At 37.5% G+C, this 21,991-nt stretch overlaps 1 protein-coding gene across 1 annotated transcript in view; it reads right to left on the reverse strand.

The window, feature by feature from the left end:
- Window positions 1-1,282: 1,282 nt before the first annotated feature.
- chsy1 (chondroitin sulfate synthase 1) overlaps window positions 1,283-21,991 on the reverse strand; it is a 64,011-nt gene continuing 43,302 nt past the window's right edge. Inside the window, exon 3 of the mRNA XM_077228017.1 lies at window positions 1,283-4,128. Within this exon, the coding sequence (XP_077084132.1) occupies window positions 2,533-4,128 (1,596 nt within the window). The 3' untranslated portion in view covers window positions 1,283-2,532. The remainder of the gene's footprint in view (window positions 4,129-21,991) is intronic.

Consider the following 21,991-nt stretch of genomic DNA (forward strand, 5'->3'; position numbering starts at 1 on the left):
AAAAACGACACAAGAGACCATTTCGTCCTCAAAATAAAGACCAAACAGTTTCAAGTCACAGAGTTCAAAGTTAGCATGTCACTAACTTAATGAGCGATAAATGAAGAGTTAGAGTATCAACCATAAAAAGTATTAAAATATTTATCATTTATACTCAACATTCCTCTCAGTTCATCTGCTGTCTTGCATTGATTTTTTCCCATTAACTGTATTTGCAATGGGAAAATGTTCTCTGTTCAGGACACATGAAATGTAAATTTTGACCAAAGACATGATTTTATAATACAATCGTTGTTTTGGAACAGGTTTTTGTGTCTGAGCAACCATGATGCACTAAAATGCAGAATACATAGAGAGCTTACAAGGTTTTAAAACAAAGCCTGTTCAGAACAGAATAAGATCTACTATTGATTTTGTGGCATGGAGAAAAAGAAGGTATAGCTTATTTGTTTTAAATTGAGTAACCGTCAACAGCAGAAAAGGTAAATCGATTCAGGCGTTTCATGAAGGTGATGCTTGTTGCCCACTGCAGTTTTGGGGCCTCATTTAATTACCTGGAATGTTTGCCGGCCACCATCCATTCCTCTTTTTGGAACTCTACTACCTGATCACAACTTGGCAAGTTACTTTTAAACAAACAAATAAATAAATAAATATAAATATATACAGACCGACAGGGACAATGTAAAATTGTTAAACATTCAAGCATGAAAACCTATACTAATAGAGCCCAAAACCGAAATCAATATTTTGAAAAGGGCATATGGGCACTTTAAGCAATTGAAAACGTTGTTTTATCAACAAATTCAATTGTTCTTTCCTGTCATGATGACGTAAAGCCAGTAAACATGGAAAATTTAGCAAGATATTGGAAATGATTACCAGTAAGGGACTGTTTACATGGAGAAAAATACACAATTTTTGTCCTTGTCGCTGTGGATAAAAGCATCTGCTAAATGCATTAAATGTTCACGGTCCTTGAAGAGTCGTTTCACCGCAAAAAGGATGATTCAGATAGAATACAAAAATAAATTACGTTGAAACCTACCTGATTTTCTTGCCACAAAGACATCCATTGTGCATCTGTTTGTTTTTGGGTTATCGACAGCACACCACAGATTCTGCTGATAGATCTCAACTGGTTTTGAATCTGCAACATTCCTTTTAAAGCTGCTTATTAGAGCTTCCAAATGCAGTGAAACAACTTTTAAAGGCAAACAAATTGGGCTGAAACCTGGCATGGTTCATTTTGGTTGAGAAATCAAAACATCATGCAACACAATTTTGATAAACATTTTATTAAATATAAAACATTTGTCCCAGTTGTATGGAGGCTAACAGAGAACTGAAGTATGAAAACTCCCCAAAGAAGAAGAAAAAAATAGAAACGACTACTGTGGGAGATTGGTCCTCACATCAGAAGGCGAGGCGGCGGTTTAGGCCGATTTCCCTGTGGAGTGCATGGCTCGATCACAAGAGAATGGCCTGTATGCAACTGTATAAAAAAAATTAATAACGAACAGGAGCAAACAAACTCGGATCAAATTAAATGAGAAAATAGTTTATCATTTTTGTTAAGTGGCTTGTTTTCGACATACTTTCATAGAGCTGTGCAGAATAGAAATCTGGTCATTGGTACCTGCATCCTATAGTACAATTCATGTGTTATTCCTGCTTCACCTCCTTGTGTTCGGACAGACACATACACGCAAACACACATACACAAGCACGCTCAAAACAATTATCACTTACAGCAACTGTGCAAAAAAAGTCTTTGGTAATCAAAGTAATTCGAGATAGAGAGGAAAGCGTACAGGAACGAAAACACTGTCCATGACAGACGGTTATAAAATCTCTAATGTACACAACCTCAGTCCGATATCATACGAGACTGAACGTTCAATAAATTAGACAGTGGGAATGAGTTGGAAAGATCTACATCCAGCAGCTTCATTCACAGAAGTCAATACAATAAATCAAAATCAATGGAAACAAAACAGTGTTATTATGGATCCCACTCACACAAATAAATTGAAAAGAATTAAAGAAAAAGAAAAAAATGAAACTTTTGATCAATGGCCCTTAATTGTCACAATTAAGATTGTTATTTTATAGATCCCCTTTCCCAAGTATCAATCACTTGTTCAAAGCTCTCTGTAAACATTCACAAATAAACATTTACCATTCGCCCGACACCACATGTCCATGACCAAACTCCTCCAACTCCATTGCGACACATTTTCCGGTGAGGTACACAGCAGTCTGTCCGTGAGGTGCCATAAATATAATGCTCAGTATTAAATTCGTAAAATAGATCTCTCGTTGTTGCTCCTCTTACGTCATTGTTCCTTATTTTAACAATCGGTAATGCTGCTAAAAAAAGATTGAGTCTGAAGGTGTCTTCCTGCTCCTGTACAGTTTACAAAACAAGTTATTTCAAAATATATCCACAGAAGTCTTTTCTGTAAAAAATAAATAAGGTAGTTAAAAACACCATAAAGAGGAAGACAGATGAGTGTGCGCTTGCAGGGTTTATTCTGTCCTCATTGATTCGTTATTAGAGTTTGAGATCTTTTGGAAGCTGTGGTTGTTCTTCTCCAACCACAGCTCGGCAAGTTGCTGCGTGGAGCCGTGTGAGGATGCTTTGGAGCCCAGGCACATTTTGTACTGCTTGGGATCTAGGTTGGGGTCGCAAACCACGGGGTGGTGGACGTGCACGATGCCAGTGTCAGTGCTGCGGAACAGCTTGATCCCGGACTGGACAAATTTGTTAAAGAGGTCCACGTCCTCCAGTCCCCAACCTTGGATTGAGACGTCAAAGCCACCTGCTTTGACCAAGTCTCCTTTGTAGACACAGACGATCCCAAAACCGTAGTGTCTCCACAAGCCCGTTTTGGATGTGAACACGTAGTGGTTGTCGCTGGGCACCTTGCCCGCGTAGACAACCTTTGGGTCGTACTGGCTAAAGATGATGGGAAAGTATGTCTGTTCCCCAAGTATGGTGTTCCCACGACATCTGGTCAAGAAGTCGGGAGTAAACAGTAAGTCCACGTCACAGTAGAAGAGTAAGGAATCATTGGTAAAGTGGGCCGAGCCGACCTCCAGGGCCAGAGCACGAGAGAAAGGGCCAGAAACTGGCTTGATCTCCATATCGGCTTTTGGATACTTCATGTGATACTCTCTCATGAGCTCGATCTGCTTAATGCGCTCCGTGTTGTTGTCCGTAGTGAAAAGAAGAATCAGCAACTTGACATTCTGGTTGGGAATGAGGCAGATCTTCTCAAAGTTGGCCATGAAGCGCACAAAGATTTCGTAGCGTCCCGCCAGCGGCACAAGGATATTGATCTTCTTCTCTTTGGGTTCGTGCTGTTCTACGCCTGGGCCGCTCAGCTTGAAAGGGACAAGCATCTTGAGAGAGTTGGACAAGAAGGACAGCGAGTCTGAGTCCTGGTTGATCCTAGCAGCCAGCACTCGGGCATCCATCTCCTCATCTTCCAGGAACTGAATTTTGCTGAAGGTCTGCTGAAGATAAGCGTGCCTCCTCACGGGCACCGTCATGGTCTTCCCCTTGTGCTTCTTGTACAGCAGCAGCAAATCCAGTACGTACTCTGCCCCGTACATGGGGTTAACCCTTCGGTATCCATACTGGATCTCTTTGAAGTCGATGACTCTACCTCGCGTCTTTGCATTGGCGTTAATCATCTCCATTACCTGCATGATGATGTCGTCCAGCGCCATCTTCTGTGAGGAGTCAATGCCTCGACGTGGAGGCTGACCATCCGAGGATGAGAAAATGTACTTGCCCGTGAGGAACTCCCATTCTAGCACCTCCTCGCGTTGGTGGGGATGAAAGCGCATGAATGAAGGAGGCATGCCCAATTGGAGGTCTTCCTTGTGCACCTCAGTGTTGCTGTAGCGGCTCATCTGCACAATCTCGCGGTGAAGCTGGATGGTGCGGTGGCGCAGCTCAGCGATCTTTCGGCTCAATATGTAGCTGTGCAGGCGATACTGGTATGGAGGATTCTTGTTGGGGTGAAGGGTTATGGCCCGGTGGATCTTGCTGTTGTGGAGATCACGGATGTACCCCTTCTTGTTTGGCTCGTAATTCTCATAGAACAGCTGCTGCATCTGGAAAGAAGAGAAAATGGGTATTAATCCCATGAAATGCAAACAAGCAAGTCTGCCTTAAGACACAGGAGAAGGAAAGTGAGACAGACACAGAGAAGGAAAGTGGCCACCAGACCAATCATGGCATCAAAAGCAATACCGTGACATGGGTAGAATTACAGAACAAGTCTTGTCTGAGGATTTTGGAAGTTGATGCTATCGCTAGCACAGAGTCACAAGACCCGACTGACCCATTTCTATGGCAGTCCTGTAAAGTGGTTTGTATACGTATATACAAGGGCAAATAATAATAATAACAATAATAATAATAATAATATTATTATATACTTTTTTTTAAACTAAAATAATAAATATTTTATCATATAAAATGTAAGTAATATTAAATAATAATAATAATGAAATAAAAAAAGATTTGCTGTTATTTAGGGGTGTCCAAACTTTTTAAAGGGTGCCAGATTCAATGATGTAGACACAGCTGGGGACAAACCTTCTCCTTCATTTAGGGCTCCAGACTAACATTTAAGACTTTTGGTAGCAGCACACAAACAGTAACATCCGTAAAAATGTAACAACCTAATTTTCTAAAGGGTAAAATTTTATTTAGTCTTACAGAGTTACAACTATACTCTTATTAAAATGAACCACATATATAAGAATATATTGCACTATTGACACTTCAGAGTGATTAAATACATGAATGAGAATATAAAGAGTGGGAGGTGCTTGATATTAAAAAGAGTTATAAGTGCAATATATCCCGAAAAGGAACTCGTTGGAGCCGTGCGTTTGGTCTTAAAGTGGCAGCAGCCACTGTTCTGCTCTGTTTCATTAATGTGAATCAAACAATAAAACAACAAAGAAAAAATAACTTGCTGCTCTTGACTGAATTGTTTTTTAGCTTTAATAAGAATACATTTATATTTAATACATACAGTGAAGACCATGCAATATTTTACTAATAACTGTACTAATTCTTACTACATGGTAAATAAACCTATTGTACCTGAAAAACTTAAATCTAAATTATATTTTGTTATATTGTTTTTGTCCTATTGTTTGTAATTTGCTTCCTTTTTCTTATTTTTAATAACAGAAATTAGATCAAATAACACAAATCGTTATTGTGAAATAAAATTTCTCATATTATGAGATAAGAATTTGGTCATATTGCCCACTCCTACAGTTAGTAATGATAGAGCAGTTGATAATTGCCCATTTTGAGATAAATAACAATTTTGTAAGTGCTACTTTCATTTCATCAATAGCTGCCATTATATTGTGTGTATTGTGTCATAAAGCTGGTAGAAAATGATACCACAAAGACAACAACTCAAAACTAGTTACGTTCTCCTCTACAATATCCTACAAGTCCGTCTAATTATTTGTAGACCAAGTAATAACTTGTAATCATTGAAGGCAAAACCAGGTGCTCCTAACGCCTGCTCTGCTGGCTCTGGTTGAAAGGGTTATAAGGGTGTGAGAGGAACATAGTGCCAATAAGAAGGTTAGAGTGACCTGAGAAATCTGAAAAGCCAGAGAACGTTACTCAGCAGTAGTCGGGACTGTTGGAAAAGTTCATTATTAGCCAACCTGTAATTATCCCAACTTTGGGCCACATATTTATTCTTAAGGCACTTCATGACTCATAAAAATTCCATGACCGTTATTGATGTGATGAAGCCATTCATTAATGTTTGGAGTTAAATAACATTGTGTGGCATCTAGAAATAGAAGCAGAATTCGAGGTGTGGTCAAACAGAGAAGTAAAACTTGAAGAAGAACTAAAGTACAGTTTAAACTCAAAATTGGTCCTCGCATGCCAAGACAAGGCAAGTCAGTGTTGTTAACAAAATTACAAGAGCGTCTCTTTGCCACAAAGCAACCACTTACATTTAGTCTCTGAGCAGATGCGCTCACCAAAAAGCACACACAGAGCATCTTTATTATAGATGGTTCCCAAACCTTTTGACCAACGAATTTCCATAACTTTTCCACATGGATTATTGGAAAATTAAAGTGAATACTGGATAATATTGCCCTCAAAGAGCAGTTTATAGACAATAAGAATGCATATTCACTACAGAAATTTCAATGACTTTGTGGTCTTTCTAGGCCTGAAAAGTGATTTCCAAAAATGTAAAATTCAAGACTCCTATTTAAAACTTGAATTTCCAGGTTTTTCATGAGTGTGGGCTACAAAAAGAGTATGATAGGTACTATATTTCTACATTTTCTAAAGAAAATGTCAGTGGTTGCTAGGTTGTGCAATACTTTACAACTGCTAAAAACACACCACCAATTAGGTCATGAGATGGATTTACTTTTTTTCACAATAGTCTAGAAAGTGTTTCCCATCTGCAGCTCAATGTACTTCAGTTGACACAAATGAAAACATTTAGACTATGCTGACATTCAGATAGCAGACATGTCCCTGCAACTGAGGATGCCAGAGAAATGAACTCAAGCTGCAATCGCAGCATGCCATGGAGCAAAAGTGCCATTGCAGTGATAGGACTGTCATACGACGTCCTCGAGCCTAAACAAATACATTACAATCAGACACAATCACTTCGTTCCCACAGATAAATCCACACGGGCATATGACAGCATCAGCCTGTTTTTTGTCAGGGCACGATGGGTTTCCATTACTGCCTATAACAGGAAGCTATAGCGAGAGAGTTTGTATGAAAAAAAAAAAAAAACTTAGAAAAGGAACAGCTCATCCAAACAATTGAAATGTACATTTACGCGCTCTCATGTGAATTATTCCTTTAAACCAAAAGAAATGCTGTGCATATGAGGACAATAATAATAATAATAATAATAATAATAATAATAATTCGACCTTTACAAAGAGCCAATAAATAAATAAATACTGTAAATAAATGAATTGAATACATAATCAAACATGCAAATAGGGGGACATTAAATTCTACCCAGCCATTTACCAAGCTTTCGATTAAATTTCATATTTGAAATCCCTAATGAATTAAGTTTCCAAATGCTCAAAACATTACAAAAAAACAGAAGTTCTCAGGGAGAATTTCAGCCAATGTGCATGTGCAGTCCTAAGTGGACGTCTCAGAACGTTTTATTCTATAGCAACCAGAGCTTTTAACAGCAGCTGACTTGACCAATCAGCGATTGGCTCTTTAATTTAGAAGGCGGGGATTATTCCGCCATATTGTGCGTTGCACTTTCTCCCATTCATAAGTAATAGTGCGCCGTCCATATATCTAAAGTCCTATATATCTAAACCTAATCTGAGACTCCGCGCTGCCGGTGGCATGAAGACAACAGGATCAGTGTAAAGCAGCTCAGAGATGCTACATCTAAACACAGACAAATGTTTGACTTATCCTGCAAAAGGTCAGTACGCTCAGTTTCCCCTCTAAACACACTGGGAGTATTGTTTGGCATGGGAGCCAATGTTAGTGTCAACATGAAATCAAAATTGACCCCATTTACATTCTTAAGAAACAATTTAGTTGAATATCTTGTTTGAAATGCATCAGGTTATGGAAGTAAAATGTTTTGTTAAGTGTTGTTAAAGGGTTTTCATGCAGACTTTAACATTTTCCATTTATTTCTTTAACAGCATTGATTGATTTTGATAAAACAGCTAATTCCCATGGTCCTGTACTCTCCACAGGCTCCACGGCAGATCTGTTATGACAGACCACCGCTCCCGAGTGTTGGGTGACTCAAAGATTTGTTCCGGAATGGTAATTAGTGTGGGAATGGACGGCGAGTGAAATCTGACATGGAGAAGCACATCCTGCCACTGGAGCATGTGATGCAAGATTACAGCTCAAATTCAATCCGTCTGAACTAGTACAGCTCTGATAACAGAGTAATACGACGCGTTCTGCTTGCTGGTTTTAAATTGCAGCTGATAAGATAATGTGACTTATTTCTCCTCTTTTGCAAAGGCTAACTTCATTTAAGGAGCTTCGTCATTTAAAATCAAATATGCACAATCACTGTTTGTGATTTTGACATTCAAGAATGCACACGTATTACAGTTAGATTACAGTGTATTACAACACTGTATTTTTGGCTTGTTTACCAATAACAGGGTTATTATAGGTAACTAAAACTAGAACCATAAAAAAACATTTTTGTTACTTAAATAAAATAAACGTTAACTGAAAGGTCTTATTTTTCTTCTTTAAGGCAAAATTGATTTCAAACAGCTCCTTTTTTTTATCTCTGCATTTCTCTTTTTTTGCATGTTAATATAATTTCCAGAGAGTCCGTCTCATATTGTAAGTAGAGCAAATGGCCAGGCAGTGATGCGTGGCAATGTTGGTCCTGTGATGCAATTAATCAGCCTGTGAGTGCGTCTGACCGGAGAGGGTCTTAAACATGCCAGAGCCAGTGGGACTACACTAGGATTTATCTGCAGATGAATAGCAACTTCACAGCTCAGTCAGCATCAACCACAAGCAGAATCAAAGTCATATATGTGTGACGCAACAACGTAGAGCTCGTCCCCGATCCCAGGCAAAAAAAATAAAATCGTCCAATTGAGCTGGAACATTTGCCAGAGTTGTTAACAAAAGCACTGTGAAGTAAAACAAGGTAATTCTTTCCACTATTGAATGGGAAGCGATTACTCCTGATGTTAAACACGTGTCAAATCTGATTTGATGGCTGAGCACTTTACTTCTCTGAAATATCTGATGCATGATGGTGCAGGACTGAACAGCACATGTCAGGGAAGATACTGCAGATACAAAGTATTTCCGGATAGAAAAATGAATAAAATCTATAAATTTTCAGATATGAGCAAGACCGAAGAACATCACATTACTGTGGATGAATGCAAGGTTGTTAGATGGAGGGTAATACTACGTGTAGAACTGTTTTCCATTGCCACCTTTTTATAAAAACCTTAACAAATGTAGGTAACTACTCAATAATGAAATGTCTTTTTCCATCAGCTTTGAACAGAATGTATTTGTGTATTATTTATGTAGGCTAAACAAAAAAATAGTAATGTAATCATGGCCAAAGCCTCCTTCTAACTGTCATTTTCAAAAAGCATGTCGTAAGAAATTGAGGCGAACAGCTACACACACTTGTAGTGCAACTCAGTGTATTTCTCCATTTACCTAGAAGTACAAAATAAAAAAGGTTAAAATTTAAGATAAATGTTAGTCAGAAGACATCTTACTATGCAAAATAAACAAATAAATAAAATGTTATCATACTTATGAAATAATACATTTCTATGCAAATAAAAAATAATATGTAATCATGAAATTCTAACTGACATAATAAATGTCTTTTAATAAAATAATAATAAATAAAATTAGAAAAATATTATTCCACAAGAACACTAAAATTCAAAAAAATAGTTCAGTTAACAAAACGAAAACAAAATGTAATCATGCATACAAAATACATTACTATCATGTAAATCTTAGTGAAGGGAAGATGTTGTTGAAGTTAAACCGCCCAAATTAAAAATGAATCTAACAATATTAACTCTTAATATAGGCTACTCTTAAAATAATAAAATGGATCTCAGAGTAGAGTAGAGTAGTGTTTACTCCCACTTCCAGCACTTTTCTCTTGACATTCTCATCTCAATTCTGCAAGTCGGGTTGCAGGCTGCTTGCGAGAGGACATGAATAATGGGGATTTCACCACTCCCGTCTCTTTATGATCTATATTTTTGGTCTGGGCCTGAACTGGCACGCTTTCTCTTGCGTTCAGGAACGTTGCATAAAAACACTAAATAATGCCACATTCAAAATCATCATTATGCAACACACAATGACGCAAATGAAGCAGCTTCCTCTGCATCACTGTGAAAAAGGCTTGTTGACTGAGAACAAGAAATGTCCTTGAACCAGAAAGAGAGAGGGAGTGGTGGAATCAAACCGTGAGGACATGCCAAAGTATCGCCCGTCTGGTTTTGGAGGTCGTCGGGTCTCATCAGCAAAGAAGCCATGCATTTGGCTAGAAAGTGACGTGGTCCAAGAAAATACTTATGCAAATTGGTCAACGATACAAATTGCATTCAGTGCCTTTTTTATAGGATGCAAAAACGTATTTTTAAATTGAATAACTGAATTATTGCTGTCGTGATTAATAGAAAGCATATATAAACATCCCTTTGAAACAAAATTCTGTTTACCAAAGGCTTTCTGCAGGAAAACACTAATTTCACAAAATAAATAGCGATGGCTTTCATAAATAAATCCCAATCTATCCAATGTTTACACAGTCATTTGTTAGATTTAACTTGCCATTCTTTTCAATGTACTTAAAATTATAATATAAAGTATATTAGACTAAATGAAAATAACATTTAGCCATTTAAATATTTTTTTACCATGTAAAACAAACAAATAAATATAATCGTACCTATGAAATACTGAATAACATACTACATTTCTATTATTAAAATAATAACAATAAATAATGAAATAAATAAATGAAATGGAATAGTTTCTATGAAATAACAGTACATTTCTATTAAAATAATAAAAAATAAAATGTTCATAAAAATAAATCATATCTATGAAATTCTAAACATACTAAATTATTATTATTAAAATAGAAAAATAAATAAATTGTACCATAACTACTATGAAATACTAAGTAACGCACAAAAATTCTATTAAAGTAATAATAAATGACTAAAATAAAATGTAATCGTACGCATGAAATGGTAAATAAACAAATTTTATATTATTAAAAATATAAAAATATTTATCTTTTACATTTAATTTAACATCAGTCATAATGGAACAACAGGTGAAACCATACGAAATCCGTTCACCTCAAGCGTCCCTCAGTAACCAGTTTTAATAAAAAGCCAACAATTTGTCCATCAATGCCCTTGAATCGGACGACTCGGGCCAAGAATGGGCCCCATTGACAGGCCGCGGGAGTCTGTCACAAAGGACGGTCTCAGAAGATGATGAAGGGTGAGCAGAGGTGGACACTTCTGTCATTGCCCCCTTTATTGGATCGATTCATGGAGCTTGACACAGATATTCAGCTCTGATAATTGATGGCCTCATCCAACACCTGTCAGCTGAACGGCTCCACCCAGAGAAGAAAGAGCAGCGAAGTGGGACGTTAATAGGTATGGATTCTGTGAGCGCGGGCAACCTGTCAAGGTCTCCTCATTAACATCTGCTGAGGTACTCGGAGAATAATCAAATCTGGCTACCACTGAGATTTCAGTGATGTCAGGTGGCTGTACCGGTGTGCTCTTTGACCTTCCTTGACTGCTGTGGTTAAGCGGGGGAAACCGGCCTTGACTTAGGCTAAAGACAAACACGGATGCTAGAGCTCAGGAAAGCATCATGGGATGTTATTCAGAGATATTTTATAAAGACTGTACGGTGTGGTTGACACTCAGTGGGGAAGATGTTGAACGTCAGGAGGTTTTAAAACACTGAGCATTGAGCAAGTACTCGCATCCAAACGTCTTTCGTCAAAATCATATTTATTTAATACAGAGTTATTGTACTGTAACCAAAACAGACCATCTAGATGCATAGGCGCATGTGAAGAATGGATAAAGGTCGAGTCAGTCATCACCAGTCACATGAAAACGGCTCCAGTTCCCGTCATAAGTGTTGTGATGACAGGAATCCACGACGGGTGTTTCCCCCCTCTGATTTCTATTAAAAAGCCACAATAAAAGGCCTTTCACTTCCCAGAAACTATGCATGACAGTTATCGATGATCATAAGGAAGCAGACTTTTAGGTCAGCATATGGATGACAGGCACGTTCAACACAATAAATCAATAAAAGATTGCAGTTGCAGTTTAAGGCATACAATGTCATATGTTGATCTAATAAGTCCCAGGGACAGTAATTTATTTCCATTGAAACCAACAAATCAGCAAGATTTTTTATTCTATATTGGCTGTTTTACAAAATCTTTGAATGTGGCACATCCAATCAGAATTATTACAAGTCAGAACTATTATAAAACCGTTTTATTTTTTGGAGGATCAAGCATTACATAACTAGAAGCTATTTTTACACTGATGCCAAATTCATTTATTTTGAATAATCTTTTGGTTTGCGTACATCCAGTTGCAAAAAAGGAGAAAAATAACCTGAAAAAAAATAAGATGAAGCATCCTTAATTTCTATTTAATTCATGACTAGACCATCCAAATATAAGCATTAGAACATGACTATCTAAGTCATGAGATAGTCAACCCCCCCATCCCCCCCCACCGCCGCATTTGTTTTCCAGCAAAAATAAACAAAACTACCCATACTATGATGAAAGGTTTTATACAGCCTACATCTATTTTATTCAGTATTTCTTGGCATTACTTTATCACAAAAAAGGTTTTAATGTTTAAATCTTGATCTGAAGATGCTAGAGACCAGACAAAATAAAGCAGATGCCTTTGTGAAACAGTTCTGGCATTAAAACGGGCCAGATTGGTGTTCGATGGATAGGAAAACAAAATCAATCAAGCCCTTATCTTGTTCAATGGCGCTTATCAAGAGAGTACAGTGAATACAATACGGAAGCTATCAGTGGAGATAAGACAGCACTGAAAAGAGCCTCCTGAGGAGACTCTAACAGATGCCACGCTGCACACCGGCTACTCAACAGCAGTCACACACACACACACTGAAACTATTATACACACACACTGAAACTATTATACCTCTTGGCCAAAGTGCAGCCAGGGGCAATTCAGATCACTCAACCTGAAATTAGGCCTTAGTTCAATTAGTACATCCAAGTAGCTTTTATAAACATGGCTTAGAAAAAAACATTGCTGTTGTGCATCTTGAGACAAAACATTGCCACTGACATATTTTAAGAGATGTCAGTGCAAGTTGCTTTCAGTTAAAACAGCTCAAACATGCATTTTAATCTGGGACTAGGCTTAAGCCTCATCTGTGAAACTGGGGGTTAAAGTGGTGAAGTTAAACCAGCATTATTGGCAAAGGCTGTCCTGACGTCTAGTCGCATCCGGCCACTTAAACTCAAGACCTCATCTATTCAGTCGCAGACTCGTTCGTCTCTTTGTTCGATTTTCCTTTGCATTACTTTATTATGAAAGCTTTTCATTCTGCGCCTAGTGAAATTGTGTTTGCAGCAAATGTACTATTACAATCCATTTCCAAATGACTATAATACAAAGAAAACTGCCTGTCCGCTGACAGAATGTATACTGAGGCTGGCACTTTTGTCTTTGGGTAATTGAGTTACAAAGCTCTTCAATTTGCAATAACCAGCCCTGTTCCTTGGTGGGATGGTGCAGTAAGCCGTACCCCTACAAAGTCAGATTTCCGACTCTGGAAGTAGCAGACGCTGCAGAGGGAACACTAAATCTAATAGACTGTGGGAGTAAAGGGAGATGGCGTTAAAAAAAGAAAATGAAAAAGCACAACTTTGGAGAGTCTGACTTATGAATAGAGGAAATTCCATATCAACACAAGGCTAGGATTGAACTGAAAAAGTAGGACAGGAAGTAGAGGGAGAACAGTAGCAACCTGCTTTGTGACGGCCAACATTGTCCAGTAAATAGAAAATGAATAAAGAAAATAAATTTGCGCCCGGTGTGGATTTAAAAGCAGCATTGCAACATAAAAATCAGGCCAGATTCAGACCAAAACAAAGAAAAGCATAATAAATAGTTTATAATGCCTTCGATGTAAAATCTAAAGGGGAGGGGGGACAACATTTTAATTATATAAAATGTTAAATACTGTTATATTTTGCATAAAGAAAATGAAGCCTAGTAACCTATTCCTATCTTTTGCATTTTCAACAATTACGGATTATATATTAACAATTAATACCATTTTATTTGATATAATGACTCTGCATGAAAAGACCAGAAACATGCATAAAGAAAGCACAGTATAGTGCACTTTTTAATAGTTGATTTTAAATGGGCTATAATATTTCAGCATGCAAATGATGGTGCAGACAGATTTAAGAAACATCTTTATCTTAGACACACTGAAGTGCTGAGGAACCCTGAACCCCAAATCCTGAGCGAGGTGCTCTTTGAATGAACCGGTCAATTCTGAAAAGCTGCTGCTTCATGCTTTCAGAATCTCAGCACATCTGAAACCCCACAGGGCTCAAGAAAAACGTGATGCTGCTGCATGGCGGACACACATCAGAAGGGCTCATCTTTGATATCTCTATTTAAAGTGGCTTCCATCCAAAGCCAATGATGATGTTAAGCAGCACATGATAGTGACGGCTGTACAACACAGAGCAACTAAGCTACGTTGACTCAAAAACACAAGGAGATACCAAAGAGCACATATGCATAAAGATAACCATAAACAAAACATGCGGGGATAATGTACAGTGATCCAGCAAAACAAACCGTGATGTGAAGAAAAAGTGTCTTGTATCACCCTAAAGCGGTTTATTTTGCAATAACAACCGGAGAATTGTACATTTTTAAGCTTATTACACGGCAACTTAATGAATAAATAAACGCATGGACATGAAATATTGATTTGAGTTGAAATTAAAACATTGGCAACGGTCAATTATGCAGTTAAGTGGTCCAATCAGAATCAAGTATTTCAGAAAGCCATGTAATATGCATAATCAAATTGTTGCAGTTCTAAAATGAGTCCTAAAACAAGCCCACATGCACACACCTGTACTGCACAAACGGATATCTTATACCAAAGGCTTTAGATACAAACACTGAGCACTCATATTACTTATGAATGGGATAATATGCAACACACAATATGACGGAATTCGTCCCATCTTCTAAATAAGAGTCAATCGTCAATTAGTAAAGTCATTGCACCACTGCAGATTCTATGGACGGCAGATTCTATGGTGGCATGCTTAGGACGGCACATGCGCATTGGCTGGCCAAACATGAAACAAAAGGTTTTTTATTGCCATTTAAGCATAAGATACAAAATGTATGGAACATTTCATGTAAGAATGTAGCTGATTTGAAATATGTTAGTTAAATGTGAGATTAGCAAGTAGTTTTTGAGATTTCAGTGTTTCCCCATTCAAGTAGATAAGACCAGTCTTGAATGCCCAAAATAGCTGCCTGGAGCAAAAAGCCAATAGGCTTTCCTTGAAAAAGACTTTGCTTATACGTGCCATGCAGAGAATCATCCACTGGTTAGGTTAATGAATTCATATTGCTGTTGCTGCCAGCCGCAAGGGGCGATGCGTTACAGTGGTTTTACTGCCTAACTCACTCTCAGCCGTGGTAAAACCGCTGTAACGCATCACCTCCTGCAGCTTATTGTTTAATAAATATAAGTGTCTCATGTATAAGAGCTTGAGCACAGCTCTGTATACGCTTTCATCAGACACTATCTGAAGTCATTATGTTCTGTACGGTCGCACTGAACAGCAAAGCCAATAAACCAGCTGCCAAGCTCTGTGTGAAAAATTACAAACAAGAAGAGCTGTATAATAAGTCATAAAACACTGAATAGTTGATGTCTGTAGCCAAGCACAGGGGAGAGTGGGGCTTTTTTACTTCAGTTGTCCTCTAGGCCTAGTCAAGGACAAATTAAATAAAGGTAAAACAAAAACAGCTCATTGTATTTCATAACTGTATATATTAATTAACATTGGAAAAAAGCATATATATATAGTCATAATTTGTCAATCTTAAGGAAATAAATGTATATATATTATTGGCAATGATGTATAAGATTTTTTGTTAAATAAATGAATACTTTTATTCACCTAAGACGCATTAAATTGCTCAAAAGCAAACGTGAAGACATTTATAATGTTACAAAAGATTTCTATTTCAAATAAGTGCTGAGATTTAATTTCAAAGGATGTGAGCTGACCAAAATCTTCTCACAGTAAGGCTAAATTTAGTCATTTTTGCTGGATATTCAACACAAAAACGTTGATTTTTTTTTCAATTAAGCGCTTCCCAAAAAATTATTTTATTAAATGTATATTCATGAATATTTCTATTTTCCAGCCCTATCTTGAAATTAAACATCTTGCCATGATGAAAGTTAAAAGAGAGAAAGAGCAAATTAAAGGTGAAATGTATAGAAATTATATTTATTTATATTCAAACAGAGGAGATCACGTTCAGCCAGCTTGGCAAGAATTATTTAGACTTAAATGGCCCATCATTTATGTGATTCAGTGCAATATAGACACATTAAACCACAAAGAGGCGATACAGGAAATGAGATAACACAGTACAATGGTGCATTACATCTACATTTCATGGTGGGCTGAGGCACTAAACTCAAAAGTTCAAACTAGATTTATGAGACCATTCAGCAACGACTCCCTTTCTTTTTTTCCCATGTACAGATGAACTTCCTGCTTTAACGGTATCGGTTTCTCTTTTATCCTACAGCATGTTAACTCACAGTCTGACACCTCTACTCCAGAGAGAGCGATAGTGCCGAGGAAATTCCTTCACTGACCGCAAGTTGGAGCGTCCCACAGCCTTCATTTCATTCCTGGCCTGTTCATCATGGAAGCTTGTTCATGACGAGCAGCTGAATTAATGAAATCTGGTTATGTGGGGTCTGGGGTTTAGAGGACCGATTACTCAACATGTGAGATGAGGAAGAGGGGGAAAACCTAAAACCTTGTCATGATCTTCAATTATATAAATAAACAAACAAATAAATAAATATTTCCTCTCTTATATATTTGTATACATGCTATACCCTCCAGAATGGTTTGGTAGACCTTGGCAGTGAAGCGTCCATCAAGCACAGTTGGGAATGATATTGCAGCCCAAATCATCACTGGGGCCATCCTTAAAAATATTTTGGTTTGCAGTAACAGCAAAAAAAATAAAAAAAGGGTCGGTAGGTAGGTCTATATTTTTTTTCCGAGATTTAATGGGAAAAAAAATTTAAATTTTTTTTTCCCACAGACAACTAACAGGCATTAGGACTAACGCAAAGAGGGCGCTTGAGATGCGCACAAATCAGCAATATTTCTGATGATTTATTGGCATGAAGTTTTGTGCACAATGACAAACAGGAGTGCAACATTCAGGTATTGAAATTAACACCCTCCAACCCGCCAAATAAGGGTAAAAATGAACTTTGGAACCAAATCTGCCCGGATTTAGCGCAAATACGCAACTCGTGAGTCCTCATGATATATTAAATACAGCGTGTTGCGCAGAATCTGCGCACTTCTGGCTTACTTGAACACACACGTCACTGAGCAACAAATAACGGCGAGCATGTTCACTTGCATTGAAGTAATAGCGAATATTAAAGAGCATTTGGTTAACAGAAAAGACATTGTTATTTTCCAACATCCTACATGTTCTGTGTACTGTATTGATCTGTCCACCTAAAACACATTTTTGGTTAAAAAAAAAAGGCCGTAGGTGGTGGCTCTCTTTGAAATTTCAATTTAAAAGAAACCACTTTGATTTTAGAGTCAAATTGTAGGACGTTCTCAATAGTTTGAGTTTCCTCCACCAACATTTTAGTGGTTTCCTTCAGGTCAATCGACACGATCACCGTTAGACAGGTGAGAAGGGGGGGAAAAGATCAGGGCACAGTTTTTCCAGAACTTCGTGCCAAGTTAAAGCAGTGTCGAGATGTTTTAATGCATTTTTTAGAATGCATTTATTATGGTGTCCAAACCCATATGACTTTGAACGGTGACCGTGAACATTTTATTTACTGCATCATTACTAGTGATGGGTATCGTTAAGGTTTTAATGGTATTACTCGATACTGCTTATCGATCCGGTACTTGAATGGTATTCTTATCGGTTCTTTTTGGTGTTTTTTTGTGTGTTTTTTTACATTTTGAAATGTAAAATTGCTATAGCAAAAGAAAAGTCAATGCTTTAACAAAACGAATAAAATATCTAGGCTATTTGTTATGCAGAAGTGTGCAGGCTTTTTTGTTTTATATACATGAGATAGGATACGATAAGCAAAAACAAGTACAAACACATGTTCAAAAAAAGAATACAATTAAACAAAGATACAAATTATATACACAGTGCTTTAATTTCAGGAAGGTCTAAAATTACTTTTCAGGTAAGCCTAAGTGTTTCTGTCTGGAAAGAAATTCCATTTAGTAATCAAATGTAAAATAACACTGCATAGTTTATCATAGATAGATTAATGCTTATTAAAGTTTAAGTTATTCATTCAAGAGCTGTGGGTGATTTTCTCTGCCTTTTGTTGTTTGATTCGCATTAACGGCTCAATCGTCAGCAGGTTTATTAGACGCTGGCCCTTTAAGACCGAGTGCAGATCTAATAGGTGAATGATGCACCATCATTTTCTCCCAACTATTTACGTCCGTTTAAGACATAAACTGTGTTTCAGTGACAGAGCTGGTCATTTTTATATTTTATGAATATTTGATAGTTTAGATGTGCACATGAAGCCCAAAGTTAAGTATGCTTTTCTTCTCTCTTTGCAGTCCATTTCGGAGCGCGCGTCGCCTTGTGAACATAGTCTCTTCTCAGATTTTTGTGCTTTTAATAGCTCTTTTAATGATTAAACGTGTCCGCAATTTAGCAATAGTAGAGTCTGCATTTTACAACAATCACCGATCGTGATGATTCTGACGGTACGTTTTGGTTTTAGGAAGAAATGACAGCGCATCGCTGTGAAGGGAAGGAAGTTGCGCTAGACAGAATAAGAAGAGTTGTAATGGTTTCATCTCAAATATCTTTTTTTTTATAATCTTTGAAAGCCGAAATCTAAAATAAAATTAGAATAATATCCCAGATCTAAAGTGTAACCAAGTTTGAATGTTCTGTCCTCATTGTCACTTATTAAGCAGGGCTGTCATCTGTGAGCGCTGTGGCTCCGCGTGAGAGATCACTCTCTCTCTCTTCTGGACTGCGAATAGCAAAATTGCATCACAGACAAATGGTTTAATATTATCATATATAGAAATGGCTGAAATTCAGCCCCGGGGCCCGTTTAATACAGAGTTTCGGTACTCATCCCTAATCATTACCAAGCGCGAAAAGTGAATGAAACGAAGCGAATGTACAAGCCACAGTGTGACATGCGTAGACCAATGGTGTAAACAATCATAGATGACGATCACGGCGCACGGGTTTTTATTTAAAGGGGGCATATCATGCTTTTAAATCATTCCTTTTTACATATAAATCCTACATTTGTGGTCTATATAAAGCAGAACTTTAATGCTTGGGTCTGAATTCCACATTATTATAGCTCCACAGGCCCCTTTTCTACCCCTTTTCTGATGTGCGTCTGAGAGCAACTCGTTTTGGTGCGGTCTCTTTAAATGCAAATGAGACACTTCATACTCCGCCCCCTCTCCAGGTTGCAGAGGTGACACTCGTTTCAACTCAACCCCGTTCGGCCATTTTTGTAGTTTGATAGCAGAGATACGATTATATGGCGGCACAGAAACTTTTTATTCACACGTTATTAACAAAATGTCAACAACGGAAGACTTGTCCATCAAGCCTTACATGTCGAGCCAGAGCCGGACCCGGAGTGAGATGAAAATGAAGACGACGAACCTGCAGAACAACGTCTTCATATGGATGTATCGCAATGGTATGTTTCTGTATTTACAGTAACTTCTCCATCCATGCCCACTACTACAATACTGTAGGGCTGCAACAACTAATCGATAAAATCGATTATAATCGATTATGAAAATCGTTGTCAACGAATGTCATTATCGATTAGTTGGTCTGCTTACGTCACGGGGAGCGTTTACTGGTACGCACACACACGCAAGGTCTCTCTCCCTCAGGCGCTCTACCGAGCGCGCGCGCTACACGGTTTGGAGCAGTCTCTTATGTCTCGCATGCGCGCTCTAGATTTCGGGAGTTTGAACTAATTCGCGGGCATCAGGGAGCCGCAATCAATATGCGGGAGACTCCCGGGACTTCCGGGATCTTGGGATGTCTGTATTTTGTCTCGAGCATCAGGTTGCGCAATCAGTTCGCTCGCAACGTAAGTGATGGATTAAAATAGCGCTACCGCAGAAATAGGTTAAATTAAAACGGTCTTTACAAAGCGAAGCACTAAATATAAAGGCAGTTAATAACAGCAGCAGTAAAATATTGTTTTTTAGTCACTGTACTCAGTGGTTTTCAGCCAATGCTTGTGCACTAATGCATAATTTCTCCTGTCCTTTACTCAAGCCTGTTAGCTTGCTGGGTAACGTTACCTCCATTCCGTTCTCTTTTTATAGCATTTGTCTACTAAGTTTTAATTGTTTTTCAAACGCGATCTACTGCGGCTCTACATTCACACAATTGTTTTCAGTCTTTCTATATTTATTTAATCAATTTATCCTTATATTATTCTTTTATATATTATATATAATATATATTATATTCTTTATCCTTATATTCCTTATATATAATTAATTTTAAATAAAAATTAAATGAATTATATATTTTAGATGTTTTTAGTTTGTTTTTAGTTCAGATATTCACATCTGAACAACATGTCTGTGTAAATTTGTTTTAACAAAAATTGTGTTAAAACATAATATGTTGGATATCATTTTTTTAACAATAATCATATTTGTCAACTTGCCATCAGCAATTATCATTAAAAACAATGCAAATATTGATATTAGTAAAACTCAATGTGTGGCTTTTGCACTTTTTAAAGTACACTTTTACACATAAATACCCTGATTTACGGTTTTATTTAGTTATAATAAAAAAAATTCTAATTTAATTTCTATCCGATTAATCGAAAAAATAATCGCCCGATTAATCGATTATCAAAATAATCGTTAGTTGCAGCCCTACAATACTGCATGTTTTACAACGACTATTTAACACTCACCAAACAAAATATAAGTTGTATTATAAACAATTAAAGAAAAGCACGTGGTTATTGCACGTAAAAACGTTATTTACAGCTTACCGAAGTGCTCTGTTCGTCTCCAAAGATAGAAGGAATTGACCCCTCAATCAGACGAAGTCTATCGGCAAGTCCTTCTTTATACTGGCGGAGGTTGCTGAAGTAGTTATCCTTGAAGTGCTTCGTTCGTGCACACAAAAATTACTTCAACCACAGATGTGGGTACATTTTCCATGAAAAATAAAACTCAACCAGGCAATTCGAAGAGGTTCTGCTGGGAGACGGTGTAATGAAGTGTGTGGGTTACTACATCAAACAACCGAACATTTTGACTTACCCTCTCGTAATTTCTGCATCCTTGAGCTTGTACAAAAAAAAAAAAATCGCAGCGAGAAATTAAAATGGCGGATTGCTCGAAGTGTTGGGCCGGTAGTCGATGTCCTTATTTGGCAGTTCCGCTGCAAATACTGTGACGTAATTGTTCAAAAAACGTCATAGAGAATAGAAAAATCGGAACAGGTTGTAAAATATGACCAAAACAGAATATAAAGATATCAATGAAGCACCTGAAGAGACATATTTCAACTTTTCTGTACTTATAAACACTCCAAATATACAACAAAATGCATTTACGGGCTAAAAAAGGGGATTTAGCATGATATGTCCCCTTTAAAAGAAAGAACGTAGCCTTCGTTTGTATGTAGGCATAAGCAACTTTCACAATACTAACTAAAATAGAATTAATATTATTTTATTTAATTTGTATTAGTTGTTTTAAGAATAAAAAAAAATCGGTCCAAGTTACAACCGGCAAGTCGGTCGGACTAAAAGGAAAAACAATAAAAAATTGGGTCGGTCCTAAATTGACAGGGTCGGTCGGGTTACGGCAAACAAGAATATTTTTAAGGATGGCCTGGTCAACCCCCGTGCTTCAGTCTGGGCATGTCACAGTCTGGGTGTTAAGCCTCTTTGGGGCTACTCCAGACCGTAACTCCCACGGATGTGGGAAAGACAATGAAGGTGGACCCATAGAACAATACATGTTTCACATTGTCCACAGCCCAAGA

Source organism: Siphateles boraxobius, unplaced genomic scaffold (assembly GCF_051911475.1).
Source record: "Siphateles boraxobius isolate OS27281-9 unplaced genomic scaffold, OSU_SipBor_1 130, whole genome shotgun sequence".
Lineage (NCBI taxonomy): Eukaryota > Metazoa > Chordata > Actinopteri > Cypriniformes > Leuciscidae > Siphateles > Siphateles boraxobius.